Source organism: Charadrius vociferus, unplaced genomic scaffold (genome assembly GCF_000708025.1).
Source record: "Charadrius vociferus isolate BGI_N301 unplaced genomic scaffold, ASM70802v2 scaffold163, whole genome shotgun sequence".
Lineage (NCBI taxonomy): Eukaryota > Metazoa > Chordata > Aves > Charadriiformes > Charadriidae > Charadrius > Charadrius vociferus.
The window spans coordinates 3,454,250-3,474,381 of NW_009648332.1; the positions used below are offsets into that span (position 1 = coordinate 3,454,250).

Here is a 20,132-nt window from a genome sequence, read left to right on the forward strand (position 1 = left end):
TCCTTGGCGTCATGTCATACTTGCCAGTGAGGTGCCACACACCTGTCTCGTGTGCTTAATTTCTTAGGGAAAATCAAAGACATGCAAAGAGGATGATTTTCTTGAATTTGTCTCGCATGATATGATGCAGTTAAAAGGAAGCAAACTTTAATTTTCAGGTGGGTGTGTTGTAGTTTGTTTTTGTTTTTTTTTTTTTTTTTTGTCTTGCTGATGGATCATGACTCGAGGCAGGGATTTGTATGTGGTGGTGTATAGTGTCTGGATGTAGAAATATTCTGAAAAATCTTAGTTTGCTGCATTTGTGATATTAACAGCGTGTTGAGGAAGATCTTAGAATGTCTGTTTTGTGGTTACATTGATAAGTAGCACTCATTCCTTCATTGTTGTCATTCAGAAGGGTTTGGGTTTTGTTTTATTGACAACTAGCAAAACCAGTCCATCTGGGAAGTGAAATCTTAGTTTTAGAACTCCCCAAAATCAAATGTTGAAAGGGATTGTAAAAATGGTCCAAGAGTTTTCAACAAAACTGCTTTTCTTGGGTATTAAGAATTCTAATGTTTTTGATTTTTAGTTAGTGTTTACACCTGTCCATTCCTCTTACCCAATGACTCCGCATGGCTAAGAGAGCAAGAGTGGAGTTCTATTTTAGATTGGGAATCCGCAACAAGATGATTTAGGAAGGATGTATACGTACAAGTGAATTAATTGCTTAATTACTCTGCCTCCACTGTGATGAGGTACCTCTTTTTGCTGTGCGTGCTGGTAGAAGGGTAAGCTAATTTTGTTTAGTTTATCTCAAAATAAAAGTCTGCCAAACTGAGCTGAACTGATGTGCAGTTAGTATGGGCTAAGAGTGTGCATATGGACAGTTGGAAGTCAGCTGAGCTGTAGGGGTGATATGTAAGAGGGGGCAATTAAAACCAATATTTGAGCCCTGAATTCTAGGTGCCCTCTCCTCAACTTCATCTGCACAGCGCAGGGTTGAACGCACCACCACCACATTGTTGGTCAGGTTCTTATTGTAGCTTGGAAGACAACTTAGGTCTTAGAAAGGTCACGCAGAGTTTGCAGTGCTGATAGATGAGAAATACTAACTCTTTATTTCTGTGATGAAAAGATTTTTATGCGTATTTCACTTAACTGTGAACAGAACCTCAGACTGTCACTTCTGCAAAACTTTTTCTCAGAGTAAGTCTACTTTGCAGCAGAACTGTTGACATGAGTTTCAGTGGCAGGTTTATGGCAGTATGAACCCTCCTGTGATTTCAGAAGTGACAAGCTCATGCCCTGCACTCCTCAAGCTTACCTGGCATAAGCGTATATCCTTCCCATTTGCTAGGGAATGTGTTAAAGTGTTGTCTCATTTTTATCTTAAGAAGTAACTGCAAGAGGTAATGGAAGAGAAGGCAAAATGACGCTTCTGAAGAGCAGAACTGTATTTTTTAAATTTTTTTAGCACTCCAGATGCAAAGTGGGTGAAATTCAGTATTAACACAGCATGCTGTGAGCAAGGGAATAAATTTTGTCTTGTTCCAGAGAGAATCAATCTGGCCATGAGAGCACTGTGGATCAATAGAAACTGCTGCTTCCCCTCTGCAGGCAAAGAAATCTCTAAAATGCCTTCTTGTGATCCTTGCAGTCCTCCAGACTGGTCCATTTTGTGTAGACATACTGCATGTAATGCTTCGTAAGTGTGGAATTTTTCAGCATTGAATTTGGGAAGAGAGAATTGGCCTTGAATGTCTCTGTGATTTCTTTTATACTTTTTATTTCTTATATTCGTTGTTGTAAATTGGAAGAAAAGTCAGAGCATGGAAAATGTATGACCTGATTTTTTTTTTTTTATGTCTTGGGAGGAAAAAAAGTGTCTGTTTCTGTGCCTAGCCCCCTTTTTCTCGTATCACATAAAGGAAAAACAGGACTATATATCTTTGAAATCAGGAAAACTGATCTGTTTGCTGCTGCTATCTAACTGTATTATTAATGTTAAAAGGTTGGATTTTTTAAATGTAGCTTTATGTAAACTTTTTATATAACTGTGTGGTAGAGCAGAAGGAACATGATCACGTTTCAGGTCTTGTAAAAGTCTGAACTCATCTTGTGTGCTTGAATACAGAGCATAGCTTTGATTAGGATGAAAGATAAATTCCAGAAAGAAATGTAACTGTTTCCGTTTTTCCCCTCTGGTGAAATATATCTGATATGTGGCAGAATGAATAGCAATGCTCTGCATGCTAAAGTTGAATATTTGAAAAAATATGTGTATCAGAAAACAACCAAAAAAAGAAAGCAGGATGCCGGATCATGGTTTTTGTGGACTAGACGTGCTGTCTTGTATTTGTAATTAAAATCAATTTACAATACCATTTTGTAGGATGTTATCACTACTTTAAAAACACTCTTCTGTTAGATTTCTTGAACTAGGTAAAGCCAGAGTATAGGGCTTAGACCAACATGCAAGCGTTGCAAATGTTTCATTATATAGTCTTAATTTTAAATAGTTTCACAAGTAGTGCTTATTTGTACATGCAGTAGTAAGTTGGCACTTTGACGATTGAAAATTCATACTTGCCACCTTCTTTTCCTCTTACACTGCACTGTGTAACACCCGGAGTCAGTAGGGGTATAAGATGATGGTGGAGCCGGTAGGGTTTACGTATGTGTTTGTGGCTTTAGACAAAATATTTCAGCCATCTCAAACATAATTTTAAATACTAAGTATTTTTGTGCTCCCTTTTAAGGTAGCATGAGTGTTTCGTAATTTTGAATGTGGAATTCTCAAAACACCTTTGTGGGACATCACTATTGTCCTAATTTTACAAATAACTACTTTGTCTTGCTTCCCTAGGTGACTTGCTCAAGGTTACACAAGAATCTTCTGGTGGGACAGGGAATTATATCCAAATGCTTAAGACTTGAAATCTGATTTCTGGATCAACCTCTCCTAACAGAAATGAAAGACCTATAGCTTCCCTGTCATTCTACTGAAATTAATTAAATTATAAGTATTAATATTCTGATTTTGATCAATGCTTTTAATTCTGTTTACTGCTGCTTTTTCTTTTCAGGCATGTACTGGTATTGAAAATATTGATGAAGCTATAACGTTGCTTGAACAAAATAACTGGGATTTAGTGGTAAGTATTCTAAGAAAATGACTTCATGGATCAACTTCATGTAACAGTCATGTGCGATCTTGCTGAGACAGCTATTAGCTTTATTTCAAATTTAGATGTGTCTTTTGTGGCTGGGACAAGCAAGTTTCTGGTCTGTTAAAGCTTCATTGCCAAGTTAAGATTATATTGGGTTGCATATACCCTGGTATATTCTGATTGTCTTTGTGCCTTTTTGATTTGTTTCTTTTCTTTTAAATCAATGTTTCATATTGTGTTTAGTTTCCTTTTTGATTAATTGTGTGCATAATTTTGTAAGTAGTACTATTAAGGGTAGCGTTTTTAGAAAACATCTTGTGTGTACATGCAAGATTTTTGAGGATTTAGGTGCCTGTGGAAGAAATGGAAGGTAAAACAACTTCTTCAATCTTTCATATGCTTTACTTTAAAAATAAGGTAGTTCCTCTTCTATTGTTAGTTGCAATGCAGAATTGAGTTGGAGATTAAGGCCATGCCTTATTTAGATTTGGTGTTATCCAGACACAATTAAACAAAAATCCATCAAACAAACTCGTCTTAAAAAACCCCATTGTGTAGTTTGTTACAAGGTTCAATGTGCAGACAAGTAGGAGGAAACCGATAAAACAAGCAAAACAGTCTTAGGTATTTTAAGACTCTGCATAGGATTTTCAAGATAAAGATGCTATTAATCCATTTTCTTAAATTTAAAAGTGTAAAATAGAACAAACTTAATTAAAAAGCGAGTGATCTTCCTTTAAACTGTAATACCTTTGATTTCCACCTTTTTTTTTTTTTCTTTTCCAAATGAGTGATCTTTGGACCAGTCCAAATTATCAGAAAATTATTAAAAAAATAAATAAATTAGATTTTCCAAAACTGACTATGGATACAGTTTCAAGTGTCTGCCACATTGTGTTGCCAGCATATTGTTTCTCTCATAGAGAACATAGCGTGTTCTCTATGTTTTAATAACTATAAACTAAACATCACAGAGGTTAGGGTGGGATTTTAAACTGTTTGTTAGAATGAATATAGTGTTTCTTTTAAGGCATAATGATTAAAATGACATGCAATATTGTAACCTATTGTAAACAAATGCTACTGATGCCAAACACTTGAAACTAAATGTTTAAAATGAATGTTGGCCAAAGTATACGGAGTCTTTATTTTGCAGCATGTCATGGTATAAGCAAGGATGAGACACCAATGAGCAAAAGGGAGTGCATATTGTCAGTGTCTTTAAATAGAAAAACACAAATGTGTGTTGACAGAGTGGTATAGAAAAAAACATCTTTTGTCTAGTAGTTTGTTGTGACATAGCATGAGCTGTTTTGAAAAAGAAAGTGTTAATGGGAAGGCAAGGAATAGCCTTATGTGTTCTGTTCAGGTTATAGAGTTCTCAATACAATGCATTAAATCAGTTGGATATGGTTTTGGGGGATTTGTAAATTGTAAAGTATATGCTTTAAAACAAATGCTCACAGGTGGGGCTGAATGAGAGCATTGTGATGAAAAATGGTAAGAACAACTAAGGGGATTTGTTTTGATGTTTGTTTTTTTTTTAATTTTGAGATTCCAGAACGAGCAGAAAGGGAGAGTGAAGTTTTTAAAGCTATGAGAATGGCTCTGAGAATAGCTTTAAATAGTTGATTTTTTTCGTGATGATTAAGCGATCTACAAGTACAATATAGTGGGAATAGAAGTAATGACCCAAAAATGCAAGCTTAAAAAAGGCATATGGAAAGTAAGAAGGGAAAGAAAATTAGTGATGTAAGAGGTGCTTCAGGAAAGTACACAATTCTTCAAACTAAACAGAAGGTGGATGGGAGGAGTGTCTGTGAAAAGGAAATGGTAAGTTGTGGAGGAATAAAAATAAATTGGGGAGAGTAAAAGTGAAGAAGATGCCCTAAGAGTCTGTCATTGGTAGGACACTGGTTGCTTTTCATTAAAAGCAGCCTTCTTGTAAAAAAGGGGGCAAAAACCAAATCATGCTAATCTAACAGGGAATTAGAAGCAGAAGAGTGAAGAACGAGGAGAGGAGACAAAAGAAATGTGAATGTAAGAAGAAAACGAGTTGCTAGCTTGAGAGAGAATCAGACATCTCTCTGTTGGGCAAGAGATTTTAGCATTTCAGAAGTCAAAACAGTACATGAAAAAAGGCTTATGAGAAATGTAGCTTTTTTATTTTAAAATTAAAAGTGTATGATCTGTGTGTGGTGGGGGTGTTTTGTTTGTTTTGGGTTTCTTTTTTCTTTCTTTTTTTTTATACCTTTGATTCAGTAGTCAAGTACAGATTCATTGCCAAGAAATTGGGGAGGAGCGAAGGCTTTGTTGTGATTGAACCAAAGGGTCTTGGAGTTTTTTAGCTGAGATGAAAAATAAAAAAATCCTTCTGCTTGGCAGTAAATATTTCATTCAACACAGAACAAAACTTTTTTTTTTTATTTCTAAGGAAAACAAAATTCGTAGGACTTGATTTACAAATCATGAAAACAGTAGTGAAGTAATGATGATTTTGGTAAGGGTTCCTCTGTCATCCATGGGCCACCAGTCTGTTAGGTAAATGGGAAGAACATCATTGCTGGCCTCTCTAAATTCACTTAGTTTTGTGCATCTTATTCAGAGGCTTATTTCAAGTTCACGTTTTTGATAAACATGGCCTGTGTAGTAAAATATAGTTATATAGGTGTTCAGGGTTTTTTTTGGGGGTATTTGTGTTTTTGTTTTTTTTTTTTTTTAATGTATATTCCTTTACTTCCATGATTTTGCAAGTAAAATCAGAGCTCTGTATTTGATCAGGAAAGCTTCCATGAGGCACCCAGGGTAATATGAAATAGGAATACTTTCTTGCTCTTCATTCAGGCTGTCTGTATCTCAATTCCATTTTCCTTTTTGGGGAAAAAAGTTGTGCACTATCAGAGGCTGTGCTGGGGACCCAGGTTGAAGATTCCCTTGAGCACCTGTTACTTCTTGAACTCTGTGAGACTCAACTCAAGGGTGTTGTTATTTCTCTGGGACTTCAGCCAAAGTAACTAAGAGCAAGTAGTCCTGGTGAGCTGAAAAGCAGAAGGATCCCAAAACAGAAACAGTGAAGCCCTTACTGACATAGGCTGAGAGAAAAGTACATCAGAATGCACAGAGGCAGCAGAGGTTATATAGTTCATGAAATGGTTTCTAATGTCATGCTACAAGTACTCTGTTTTTCTGTAAGCTTTTTTGAGTATTTCTTTGTGTGCACTGATGCAATAGCCCTGCTGCTTATTTTCTCCATGCTTTTTTTTTTTTTTCCTTGTCTTGCTAGTAGATTTTTAGTATCAAGGGTTAAAATGTCACCAATGTTTTTACTGTTACTTCAGGGAGTGTTACTGTGGTTGGTATATTTTGGACATTTGGTCTTACCTTTAAACAAAGCCAAACCTGAGTGAAGTGTAAGGAACTCCTTTCTTGGTTTGGTCTTTCTAGTAGCCACTTATGTTTTTTATTAAGAATTCATCTGATTTTTTTTTTTTTCCTATTCGGTTTAGAACTGAAACATCAGCTTCCTATTTTTTAACTTTTAAAGATTACCCCACACCCCCAATTAGAAGTCTTCATGTCTATTCCTCTATATGGGATGCTTTAAGATAACATAAACTGCCATTAATTTATCTTTGACTTGGAACTAAATAAATTGTATTTAAATGTCTCAGAGTTTTGTATGTTTTACAATGTTCAAATCTTGTTTGTAGCTGTTTGAAGTGATACAGGAAACTGTCTTTCGTAAATGTTTGGTTGCTAGGCTTTGTTCAAGTGCTTAAAATCAAATTGATCATGAGAGTGCTTCAGAGGAATTCTTATACAATAACAGCATATAAATTGCTTGTTGGGATCATGAAGTCTAATTTTGCCAATAATTAGTTCCCCACTGTTGCATATGACTCGGCCTTTGTGGTGGTCTGTTGCATATATAGCAGCTTAGGTTTTTTCCTGTATTAGAACACTGTAGCCTAATTACTAGGCTTATTATAGGCTCAGCAATGAAATGTTACAGATGTTCTGTGAGATATGGAAGATCAACATATATAATATAACTATCTCTTCAGGCCTTCATATTTATGAAACTGTTCTGCAATAAATGGATCCAGCAACTCTCTTAAGCCTGCCAAGATTGCTGATACATTATTTCCTGAGTGTCATTTCTTTAGATCTATTAATTTACAATAATTTTTAGCATCTGAGGAAGCCAAAGTGAGGAATTTATGTCTGTTGTAAAATCTGATGGTTTTCACAGCTTGCCCATTTAAACTATGGCCTTCTGCTTTGGTGTTTGAAGGTAAGAATGACAGTATAAATGTGTCTTAAACTTTGTGTAAAGGCAGTAAAACAAAGTATGAAAAATCACAGCTATGTGTCTTTTGAAATGTTTTTGATGATGGTACACATATAAAGGAAATGACCCATTACTGTACCCTATGCAATATGGACCTTTTTATGTATGAGGTTATTACATAGGTAATAGCTCTTTGCCCTCCTGATATCAAATGCTTGTATCTATGCATAAAACTTGGTTTCCTGTACCTTTCACAGATTTAATGAAAAGGTCAAAATTCCTTTTATATAGCGTGACTTTATATTCTGTACTGGTAATCAGAACAGGATTTTTTAATGAAAAGCGGGTTTCACCGTGTTTAATTTTTTATTTTCTCCAGTATGACCATTTCTGTTGTTACTCCTGATCACTGATTTTAAAAATTATTTTTATTTCATGTCTTTTCCAATAGACGTTGTAATGTAGGAACTCCTTAACATCACTTTAAGAAGAAAATAAATTTCATCAAAATAAAGGGGGGGGTTATCCCATATTCACTTCACTATGAAAGTGTACAATGATTATTTAAAAAAACCTTCTGTTTTTTGTTTTTAAAATATATCCTTAAAATGACCTTTGTGCCTTGCTGCTATACTTGTTTTTGTTACTCTGTAATCTGGTAGAGGCTCAAAGCACAGTATAACTTTGGTAAAACCTGCAGTTCAGTGCCCCTGGAGATGTGATGCCTTGCAGTTCCCGTTGTACGCAGCTTCCAAAGGCTGGCTGACAAAAAGCATTTCTGTACCTTGGAAGGAGAAAGTTGTGCGTTCTGAACATCTGTTTTTATAAAGCTTCAACTCTCAATTACAATTGTTATTTTTGAACGGATAACTTAGGCAGAAGTTAGGACAGGCTGGATCAATGAGCCGAGGCCAATGGTATGAGGTTCAACAAGGCCAAGTGCCGAGTCCTGCACTTGGGCCGCAACAACCCCATGCAGCGCTACAGGGTTGGGGAAGAATGGCTGGAAAGCTGCTGGGCAGAAAAGGCCCTGGGGGTGTTGGTTGACAGCCGGCTGAACATGAGCCAGCAGTTTGAGGTGTTGGAGTGTGTCCAGAGATGGGCAACGAAGCTGGTGAGGGGCCTAGAGCACAAGTCTTATGAGTAGCGGCTGAGGGAACTGGGGTGGTTTAGTGTGGAGAAAAGGAGGCTGAGGGGAGACCTTATTGCTCTCTACAACTACAAAGGTGGTTGTAGCGAGGTGGGGGTTTGTCTCTTCTCCCAGGTAACAAGAGATAGGACAAGAGGAAATGGCCTCAAGTTGCACCGGGGGTGTGTGTTAGATAGGATATTAGGAAAAATTTATTCACCAAAAGGTTAGTCAAGCATTGGAACAGGCTGCCCAGGGAAGTGGTTGAGTCGCCGTCCCTGGGCGGATTTCAAAGATGGGCAGACATGGTGCTGAGGGACATGGTTTAATTGTGGACTTGGCAGTTTTAGGTTTATGGTTGGACTTGATCTTAAAGGCCCCTTCTAACATAAATGATTCGGTGATCAGGGTTTTTTGCATCTGGCTGTTTAAAACCTCTTTAAAAATAGTAATTATTTGTCAGACGGGATTTTTTAGGTAATATAAGTACCCATTTTGCTTATAAATTTATGTTTACTTCTATGTAATGTTGTCTTTTGGAAAGAAAGAAGTAGGAAAAAAAATCCAAACAAAAAAATTGAACCGAGAAAAATGAGCCTCGGGCTTTACAATTCTTCTTTTTTATTTCTGTTGGAGGTGCCAGTTTAGATGGGATTCCGAGGCAGAAAATGATCCATTGGCTCTTGACAGTTATCAATAATTTGTTATTTATATTTTTTACTGCTTTATAACCATTAAGTTAGTTCTTTTGTTATAATGTGTAGTAAATCTCAGTACAAGTTGGTACAAACTAATACACTAACGATGTCTTTTGTCTCTTTTTCTAACTGGTTTGCCCTGCAAAAGCTGTGATATGGTATCTCTTTGTACACTTTTTTGATCAATTTGAATTAGCCTGCCTCCAGAAACTAGGTGATTAGTTTAAGTTTGTCACAAGGCCATTTCTTTTCCTTAAATGTGGGACAGTATTGTCATATGTTTTGCAGCTCTCTTGTTTCATTCCAAGCGGTCTGCGTTTTGGTGGCTGGAGAACCAGGACTACACATTATGGTGATTGTGTTCATCACGTTGGCCCCTTTTATCTTGTATTGTTGACCTGCTCTTTTCTTTACTTCTGAGTTGCATACTGAACACGGCACACATTTGACAGCAATCACTGTGGGACTAGTGAGAAGTTCATGGTGGGCTCCCCTCACTAAGACTAGATCTGAGGCGTTATCACTGTTGGCAACATGGACTTATCTGTGTATTAATAACATTCTCCTTGTGGTCAAATGAACAGTCACATCTGCCTGTGGGAACCAGAGGTTTGTACCCCATTTTTTTTTTTAAGGAGCTTTTCAAATTTTATTTTAGACAGATGTCCTCTTCTGGATCTTGGTGTCCTGTCAAACATGTTATTGTCAGCTCAGTTAGTTTATGCTCGCCGTTACTGCATGGAGTAGCCTGGACATCATTCAAAATCCTGCTGCCAGCAGAGCTAAGGAAGAAGGAAGCTCTGAGTTAGGTAATGACAAGCAGTGTTGGTGGTCAGGCATCCCACTGGCGGAAGCGTCCTGTGGGCAGGGTGCCTGTTCTCCAGGAAATACAGGAGTTGCAGGTTTCTTGTGTATCCAACTGCAGCATTAATCTCTTCTAGCAGGACACAATTAAGTTGTACGTGAACTTTAGTTTTATAAGGGACTACAGAAATCTCTTTTGGAAGTCTTTAATGTACTTTCTGTGAAATTAGGGTTCCCTGCTTGCGAAAAGAATTTGATTTTTCGTTCTTTGTATTTCCAGCTTTTTTGCAGCTCTCAAAGTGACATTTCTGTGTCTTTGAGTAAGCTCAGATAACATGCTGTGTATTTTATGCAGCTGGGTGGTAACAAAGATGGCTAGCTAATTCTTAAAAAAACCCATGATTATTAAATTCATTGTTTTATTTACTTTTGAATGCCTTCATCTTGGGTAAAACAGATGTTTCCTTTTTCTGCATTGAAGACCATATGAAATACAGAGATCTACAGGCAGTTGTAGACATGGCATGGCTTTCCACATAGCTGCATGCACATTCATCTATTAAAAAAACAAAACCAAACCCCAAACGCTACCACTAATACATGTGGAGGAAATTAAGTTTCTTTACTTGCAGAATGCAGAATAAAAGTGTTTCAAGGAAGGAAGATTACCTCTGCTAGCAGCAACGTAGCCCAGTCTTTGTGGTCTTACCAAATCCTAACTGCTTTCTTCTGAGACTTTTAATAACGGCAATAGTTGGTGCCTCAGGTGATGTAAGAAAGTGTTAGATATATTGCCACTGTAACAGTCATTTCACATGACTTTGACAAGAGCACAGATTGCAATTTATCCTGTTGTGTTTCTGCATCAGTCTTGGTCTGTTGCCTGCAAGTGGTCTGTTAGACATCAGAAAGTGGTCAACGGAGTAACTACAATTTAAAATAAAATAGAGCCAAACCAAATAAACGTGTCGTATACACGTTCTGACACATGCAAGCAAGGGAACAAACATACTAAAGGGAGAATAAAAGTAGCAAATGTCTAACTTGTATCTTTTAATCTTTTGATTGTTTTGAATTAAACTATCATTTTATTACATAGGTTGCTCCCTTGGATTTTTTTTCCTAAACACTTAGGTGGTCTTTGGATTTGTTTTCTTGTTTGGATGGCCCTTTGCTCTTTTAAAAGAGGTTCATGATCCATGCTTGGATCGTGTTAGCATTGCCATATCTTGTGATTTTTATAAGGAAACCCATGAAAGCTGTAATCAATGCTGTAGCTGCTGATATTGTGTAAATATCCAAGAATCTCAAGTTTCCCAGTGTTCCTCCTGTAAAGAAAGAGGCCGGGAAGGGGCCAGCTTCTGGCTTGTCTGTAGAGAAAGACCTGAAAACTGAAATTAATTGTTTTCCTCATCTGTAGTCTGCTATCCCAAAACTTTATTAGGTTCCCATGGATCTTGCCTGGGACTATTCAGGTACAAAAAACCAACCCTCTCAAAATGTACTTTACTCCAACAAATAGTAGCTAAATTGTGTACTAGACCCAGAGGGACGTTTGGTTTCTTCAGTTTATTTCTGTCTTTTTCTTTTTTGATCCCAAGGCAGGTCAATGTGTAAGAAATACAAACTCTTCTTCCTCCACCCCTGAGCAAATTACTATGTCTCCTTACCAGTGCAAAGCCTTGTCTGAGAAAGATTGTTTGTGAATTCAGTGAAAACAGTTTTGTTTTCTTTAAATTGCTCCTCTGCTGAGACATGCTTATTTCATGGAATAAGTCTTGAAAGCCTCAGTGCTTGGGAGGACTTGAGCTTTCATTGTGGAAAACTGGTGCTGTGCAGTGTCATTTTTGTCTCCTATTTTCAAGGCACTGCTAAAATTTTAACATTATAAAATAATTTGTTTAGTAAGGGACTAACTGTATTTTGGGCTCATTTTGGTCTACCATGTTTAAATGGATCGAGGCCAAGGGATGTGCAGTTTACAACTTTATGGAAACCATGAATTGGGGTTAAATGCTCGAGTTGCTTTATCCCTCAATTTGCAGGCAGTCGTTTGGGAGGATGGAAAAACTAATAGCTCTCAAGGAGGTAGGGTTTGTTTTTTTTAAAGTTTTATTTTATTAAAGGAGTTAAGAGTCATGGCTTTAAACGTGTTCTCTTTAGTCCTGTTTCATGCATGCTTTGCAGTTTTGTTGATCCAGCAGAAGGGACTAATACTCACATTGCTGATTGAAGGAAAATGTAATGGAGTATATATCTTTCCCACAGGGTGAAAATGCTATAGCTTGGGCAAAGTGGCTTCTAAATGAACGCCCTTTAGTTCCTGCTAAACTGCAATAATTCTTCAGTATCTGTGAAGAAATCCATCTTTCACCCCTTCACAATTTTAGCAAATGTAATGGTTAACTTGCAATATAGTAGATAATTTTCTAGATGCTAAGGGGATTATGTTAATCTAAAATAGTTTATTTTGTTTCATAACTATTGATTTTAATTTTTCTAATAGAAAAAGCCTGCTTTAGTCACTGAAGGATAATGAAGGGATTGTGATTATGTATTTTATGGCTGTATTTTGTAACCATGTTGTTGGGATGATGCACATGAAATTTTAACATCTGGCCAGAAAGACAGAAGAGGAGATTTTTAGGTAAAACTGCTGTCAACATTGTAAAGTAAGCTGTGCCTCTCCTTTCCAAGTAACAGATGGAATTTAGTTACTTAAGAAATAAGCTCCTTAAGTTTTTCTTGCATAGTGATCAAACAAGAAATGGGACTAATAAAGTTAGATTTCTGTTTGTGGAAAAAGACTCTTGTTTCTTGTAATAGTTTTGTGTTCTGAGAATAACCAAATGGCAGCACCTGAGATCACAGTAGTGCCTGATAGTATTGTTGTAGCTATAGGCAGGCATTACCCGTCTGCCTTAGGTTTTACAAATACGTATTTTGAGAGGCTGTTACCTGTGTATTGGCAATTTCTGTGAAGATTGCTTAGCATTACTTTGTCCTGAGACATTCAAATTTAGGAGCAAATTTCTAGACAATATTAATGGTGATGTGGCTGGTAATGAGGTATGTGTAAGTAGTTGGTATTGCTTTGTGACTAGTTGAACTGAAACTTGCATACATCTTAAAAAAAAAAAAAAAGTGTGTTTGAGTGATTAGTCTGTCATGGAGTCATGCTGGGAATGTATGAGTAGGAGAAAAATGAAGCAAATTATTTAATTTAAGAACGAGCATCTGTGCCAATGCTGTGACTGTTTTGCAGGTGAACCTTAATTGTGAAAGATTTAATCACAGAAGTCAGGAGTCATCTAGACCCATCAGGCTTTCAAAGCAGACTATTTTAAAAATGGATTTACTTATAATACTGTTGAGTATCTTAACAGTTCTGTCCTAGTTTTATTTAGATCAGCTCTTCTTAGCTGGTTCTGGAAGCCCTGGCTTGCTGCAGTACCAGCAGTTTAGCATAGGCTGTCGAGAGGTATGAGGAGAAATACTGTGAGACAAGTTGTAGGTTACATACTTTCGAAACAGACTTTCTGGGTTCCAAACTCTTAAGTGAAATCTTGCCTAATTATTGTTTTGTTATTGATTAGTGATTAGGCAGTCTGCTGACTATGGCTAGGCTAATTTGAAAATTGTCATATAAGACGTTTCATATTATTACACCTTTTCAGTAGAAGGTCCTTAGTCTGTAGGTAATACTTCTTGACTTCATGAATTATCTTGCGTCCTGAGATTTCATCCCTCTTCTATCTTTATAGTACTTGCTTAGAGCTAGTGTGTTATAGCAAAGAGTGATTTTTATCTGTTTGTTTATTAATTTATTTTTTTAAGGCTGAACAAAAAGTATGTTGTCATGGAGTAGCTATCCCCAACCTGTACATATTAGTGTTGTTATTCAAATTTACATAAAATAATCAGGAGAGGGACAGAAATGTGGGAATTCAGTACATAGGTATTTTTTCAGGCATAGCCTTTGTTTTATCTGACTCTCCTGCTGTCTAGCTTAATGTTTGAAGGAATAACAAAATATGTTTTGCTATCAAGCATAAGCATTCCTTTCTGTTAAGTTAGAAGATGAAGAAGTAGTACTGTAAAAAGTTGTGATGTTAATGACTAGGGCCAAGATAACTATATATGTGTGTCAGAAAGTAGCAGACACGTCATGGTCTACTCTCCTCCTTTTCTATATGAACAAGTTTTGAGTGGGTAGTTCAGAATAGATTATTTCCCTTTATTCCTGCATGAAATAGAGTTTCAGCTCAGATAGATACCGATCCATAAGCTTCTTATAAATCTGTTAATGTTACTTATTTTCATTGCACTAGGAAAATACATCCAGTTATGAATTTATTATTGGGATTGCGCTTTGTTTGTGGAATTATGCAGTGACAATATAAAATTAAAGAACTGTGTAAAATGTGGGTTTTTTTCCTGGGATTATAGAAGTATATCTAACTGTTGAAAGGCTTCCTAGTGCATGTCGGCATGTTGTAGGATCTACAGGAAAAAGTTTGCTGAAGCCACCAAAGAAGTAGGGAGAAATGGGAAACCACATCTAGAGTGCTAATTGTGAACTATTTCAACGCGTGCTCTCTTGCTGATGAAGTGAATCATCTGTATGAATATATTCATGTGGCATTTTTTGATGAAATGTTAATTTTTTGCTTTATTAGCAATTCTATTGTTTTGCAGCTTTTCATGAAGTATATTTGTTGTAAAGAAAGCAAGCTGAAATAAAGCAGAATGCATAGAAGACATTTCATTGTAGTCCAATTACAGCTTTTGGTTAAATTTTAACCACGATGGGGACAAATGTTGGCATTCTGTAAAAACTTTGTGGGTGTAACTTCACGTCTAGCACTTGGAAATACTTTGAGACTTGCAAAGCTGGGAAAACGCCAGCAAGTATAACACAAGCTACAGGAAAAAGCTGACTCATTTCTTTGCCTTGAAAAGCCTGCCAAAGATAACAAAGGTAGAGATTGCTTCTGTTACTACTGGGGCATAATTAGAAATTTTTGAATTTAAATATTATTGCATTCTCCCAACTGAAAAATATTTTTTTATAACTTAAACTCATAGCAGTCATTACTTTGTTAAAGTAATGGTTTCAAAGTAGCTGTGTATGTAGGGAGGTGATAGTGTATCTTGTTTGTAAAAAGTCTCTGGTCTAAAATAATTGGTGTTTCTGCAGAACGTTTTATGGAATTTCTTGTTTAGAATAACACATCGCAGACTTGCCTGTAACAGGCAAGATTTGATAGTTGCATAAAGCTGCAAGAAGCCATATTCCTCTGCTTGGGAATGTCATAATACAATCTCAATGTCTTGGGGTCGAAAGAAGTGACTGTATTACAGCTGATTTCAGTAAACCTTTATTTTTTTAAGCCAGATTGATTGCACTATTTGACTAATATTTGCAGTATGTTTTTGTCAGCATCTGTTAGTAAAAAATCTGCTGTTTATTCCCAAATTTTCCACTTCTTTATTGTTGTAAACTGATCACAAGAAAAGTCTATGCATAGTCTTACTTTTTATCTGGTTTCCTGAAATCACAGTTATCAGCAGGTCAGAACAAATGTTTTGACAGATCTACATCTGGCATTACATGCTATTATCAGTTGTGTTGAAAATACAAGTCCAAATTAGTATTTGCCAAAAAGCAAGTTATTAGGGGAGCATTATTTAAAAACATTTACTGTTACTACTGAAATAGTTGCATATAGCAGAACCCTGCAAGTTAGTTTTCTTGTAAGAAATACTTCTGTGCTCAAAAGGAACTAATAAATCTTTGCGCTTCTCCTGTTTTGCTTTGCTGTTGTATACAAAAGTATGTTCCTTTGTTACGCAGATTTATAGTTTGGAAGCAATTTAAAATTCACTTTCGCTTTTTTGTTCCTTTCACGCGTGTTTTGTCTCCCTAATGCTTTCCTTTATCCCTTATCATTTAATTATTTGGTTTTTCTCTCTGGATAACATTTGTTGAGTTTTGGGTTTCGTTTCTTTTTTTTTTTTTTCTTTAAGCTCCCCATTGTACAAAGCGTTTTGAGTTTTATCATCCATTTATTTTGTTTGAATACCGAATAAAATAATGGAGTTTAAATCTTTAGGATAAGCAATTTATCACGTGAAAGCAACAAAATTAGAGTAAGATTATTGTATTTCAGGGGTAATGTCATGTTTAGCCCAAATTAGGAGTAGAATTAATTGCAATGGAATTAAAATTGTAAACAGAGTAGTATAAATGACTCTTTTGATGCTGTGGAAATATATCATAAAACACAAAAGATAAGAAATAATTTTTCTAGTGTATTTTAGATTGCTTAATGAGGGCCTTTTAGTATATTTCATTACACTTTTAGCTTTTAAAAAAACTTGTTTCACTTCTTTAAATTCAACAAGTCTTGAGTGGTCCTCAGGCAGGATGGACACAGGAATACTGGCTGATATTTCCAAAATATAACAGTTATCATTATTTTATTCTACAGAACTCAAACCCACAGTATGTTTGTCTTGCGTGTCATTTCTCCCTCTATAGCGAGGTTTTGTATGTAGTTTTTTGTTGTTATATTCACTTGTGTTATCAGATGGATAAATAAGAGTAAGTGCTGAAAGGGTCAGTCAAATATTAAAATAGGTTTCTAGTTGTTTTGTAGTGTGAGACAACAAACCAACCATTTTTTGGTTGTTTTTCAAAATATAGTCCCAAAAGCTGCTAGCATCCCTTCCTCTGAGATGGTGAGCTGTCTTTACTTCTGCTAAGGTAGAAAACAGCGTAGGGTAAACTTTCTGAATTTGTGATTTGAGAGAAATTGTTTTTATATCAAGGAAATGATAAATATATAATAGGAAGAAAGGCAAAATAAGCCGGAAAGACACAAAATGCAGAAATTATTTTATTATTATTAGCTTACCAGACATTTTAAACCAAAAGGAAAATCCATGAGTTGTAGCATTTGGGGAAGAATATAGTTTTTTGAAAGTCATAATAAATGAATCCTTTCATTAAAGAAAGGTCTTACTAAGTTTCCTATAAATAATTGAATATGTAGATTATCAAGCTATTACGTTAAGTGGAATACAACAAAAAATCATGATTACTAGAAATCTGAATGTGTCAGTCCTATATAAAATCGGGATTTGGAAGAAAATGCCCCAAGAGCAAGTTACTCCATTATATTTCCCTGTGACTTGCTGAAGCAGTTGATACCGTTTGCTTGGACATCTTTGGATTTTGGATTAAATCATGTGCTATGGCAGTTGTGTGTCTATGTCTCATTCGTGTGTTGTGTTTGTTTAATGTAAACCTTCTCAATTTTTAGCTAAACAAAGGTAAAGCTCTGTGTGGCCTTTATGAAGTAGACTGAAGTGGTTTTACTTGCTGTATTCAGTCAAACTTAAATAAGGCTTTTAAAATTCTGTGTAAGATGATTCATACATAAACTTGTACTAGTTGTGTTAAGCTGATATGATTATTTATCTCAATGAAACTCACAGAGCTTTCACATGTGCATGGCATTTATATCTCTCTAGCCTCTTCTTCTGAAAGGGCTGTTCTTCCAGCATCGCGCTGCTTGAACTTGCTTTCTTTTGCGTGGAGATGTGTTATCTAATACTCTGTTTTGGGAAGTTGATCTTATGTTGTGCTTTGTGAAAGCTCTTGCTCTTAATTGGGGTAGAGGTTTGAATCATAGAACGGGTTGTGTTGGAAGGGACCTTGAAGATCATCTAGTTCCAACCCCCCTGCCATGGCCAGGAACATCTCCCACTAGACCAGGTTGCTCAAAGCCCCATCCAGCCTGGCCTTGAACACTTCCAGGGACGAGGCATCCACTTCTCTGGGAAACCTGTTTCAGTGTCTTACCACCCTCAGAACAAAGAATTCCTTCCTAATATCTCATTTAAATCTCCCCTCTTCCAGTCTGAAGCCATTCCCCCTTGTCCTATCGCTACATACCCTAATAAACAGTCTCTCCCCAGCTCTCCTGTAGGCCCCCTTTAGGTACTGGAAGGCTGGAACAAGGTCTTCCTGGAGTGTTCTCTTCTCCAGGCTGAACAGCCCCAACTCTCTCAGCCTCTCCTCATAGGAGAGGTGGTCTAACCCTCTGATCACCTTTGTGGCCCTCCTCTGGACCCACTCCAACAGGTCCATGTCCATAGGACATGTCCAGCATCTGTATCTAGGACAGGGTCTGTATGTGTCAGCCAAAACTATTGTGTAGTATGGAGATTGGAAAGAAGAGGGAACAAGAGGGTTTTTTCCCACCTCACCCATTGCAAAAGCCTTTAACTGCGCTTTTGCCTGGGCCTGCTTTTAACTCTTAAGATAATTCATTTAAACATCACTTTTAAATTCTGGAAATTTAAAAAATACCTCCCATCCATAGTTCATGAAGGGGAAGGAATTCCCCACCTTGTTTGAATATACAATGAGTATATGTAGACCTCTGCTTTTAAATAATGCGATTGGCAAATCCAGTCTGAGTCCATTAAACTCGGGAGTTTAATGGGTGTGCTATCTAAAATATCATAGTTCGTTTGTAATTATTCATAGGACCATCATTCCTCTGGGTTGGGAGTCACTGTAAGATGTGCTTAATTGCTTTTAAATGGCTAGTACTATGATTGTGTATTTTGAGTGAAGTCATCAACATTGTTGCTTCATCAGGTTATCAGGAAATGGTGGGCCTTGTTTTTCTCTCTAACACTGTTTTGTACTCATAAAAGATAGTCACATTTAGTCAGAACTGACTAATCTATTTAAGTTAATATTCCCTTGAGGAAAAGCTTTAAATTTCACAGCCTACCTCACAACGTTCTTTAGGCACTTAAATAATTTCAGTCTGTTTGTGGAATACCGCAGAGTTTGTGGGTTGCCTAAACTAGTAATGAATCTGGTAACCTTTTATTAACCCTATTGTTTTATTGTTACCTATATTTGTGGGAAACGGCAAAAAAGTTGGATTTAGTATGTTTTGATACTGGAAGCTTGCTGCTGAAACAAACACCAAAAAAAGTATTATTACTTTGAACCTTTGTAATTGGCACACATTGGTCCAGTGTTAAACTGTATTCCTCTCTTCCCATTCATTTAAATGAACAGGATTCTTGATACTGTTTCTTGATGAATCCTTTACTGTTGGATGATGGAGTCATAGGGTAATTGTGATTGAAGTTAATTCTGGATGTCAGTCTGGTCAAAAGCAGGTCCAATTAGATCAGGTCATGCAGGGCTTAATAAATTCTTAAATAAACTGTTTCAATTCCCGAATGTATGACTAATATCTCTATACAACATGTATAAATCAAGAATAACTAAATTTGACTTATAATTTACTAGAATAAGTTGTGGGCCTGGCAGTTGTTTGAATATCATAGTCGAAACAACAACTATGTCCTTGCTTCTGTTCCTCTGTTCCAAATTTGAGCACCATTATGGTAGAGTTGGTATATGGGTAGCACCAAGACCCACCTAAGATTCTTGGCTTAGGGAAAAAAAAAAAATCTTATAAAATCCCTATAATTTTCCACTTAAAGTGAGCTTCACTCTTTAAATAGTGGTAGCATTAGAATAGGTAATACCTGTTGAAGCTGTGGTACCTGGTATCCGCAGTGACAGGCATGGATATACAGGGTGAGAACAGTAAGTATGGAGTGCTGCTTCCCTGGTATCGCTCTCGGCAACACGTTATAGGAAGCTGAAGAAATTTTCTAAGCCAGACATGGTATCTTTATATTTAATAACCCTTGAATAGATTTACTGCACCTGTTATTAAAGGTGTTTCAAGGGTAGTACCTCTTCTTAATTAATGTATATTAGTCACTCAGGCTAGTTTTGATGATCAAATGATCCTTGTTTGGAAAGACAAAAAAAAATATCTTTGAATGTTTGCTTAACCGTAGACACCTGATCCTCTCTCGAAGGGGACTGAATTGGGGAAGAACAGCCTGGAAGAGATCTTGCCGTAATAATTATTCATATATATATATATTCATATTCTGGGGTTGTTTTTTTTTTTTTTAATAGTCACAACTTTACTCCTATGAAATTC

General features: G+C 36.4%; 1 protein-coding gene across 1 annotated transcript in view; it reads left to right on the forward strand.

Annotated features, from left to right (window-relative positions):
* Positions 1-20,132, forward strand: part of FAF1 (Fas (TNFRSF6) associated factor 1) — a 171,905-nt gene that overhangs the window by 13,761 nt on the left and 138,012 nt on the right. Inside the window, exon 2 of the mRNA XM_009884628.1 lies at positions 3,069-3,137. Coding sequence (XP_009882930.1) covers positions 3,069-3,137 — 69 coding nt within the window. The remainder of the gene's footprint in view (positions 1-3,068; positions 3,138-20,132) is intronic.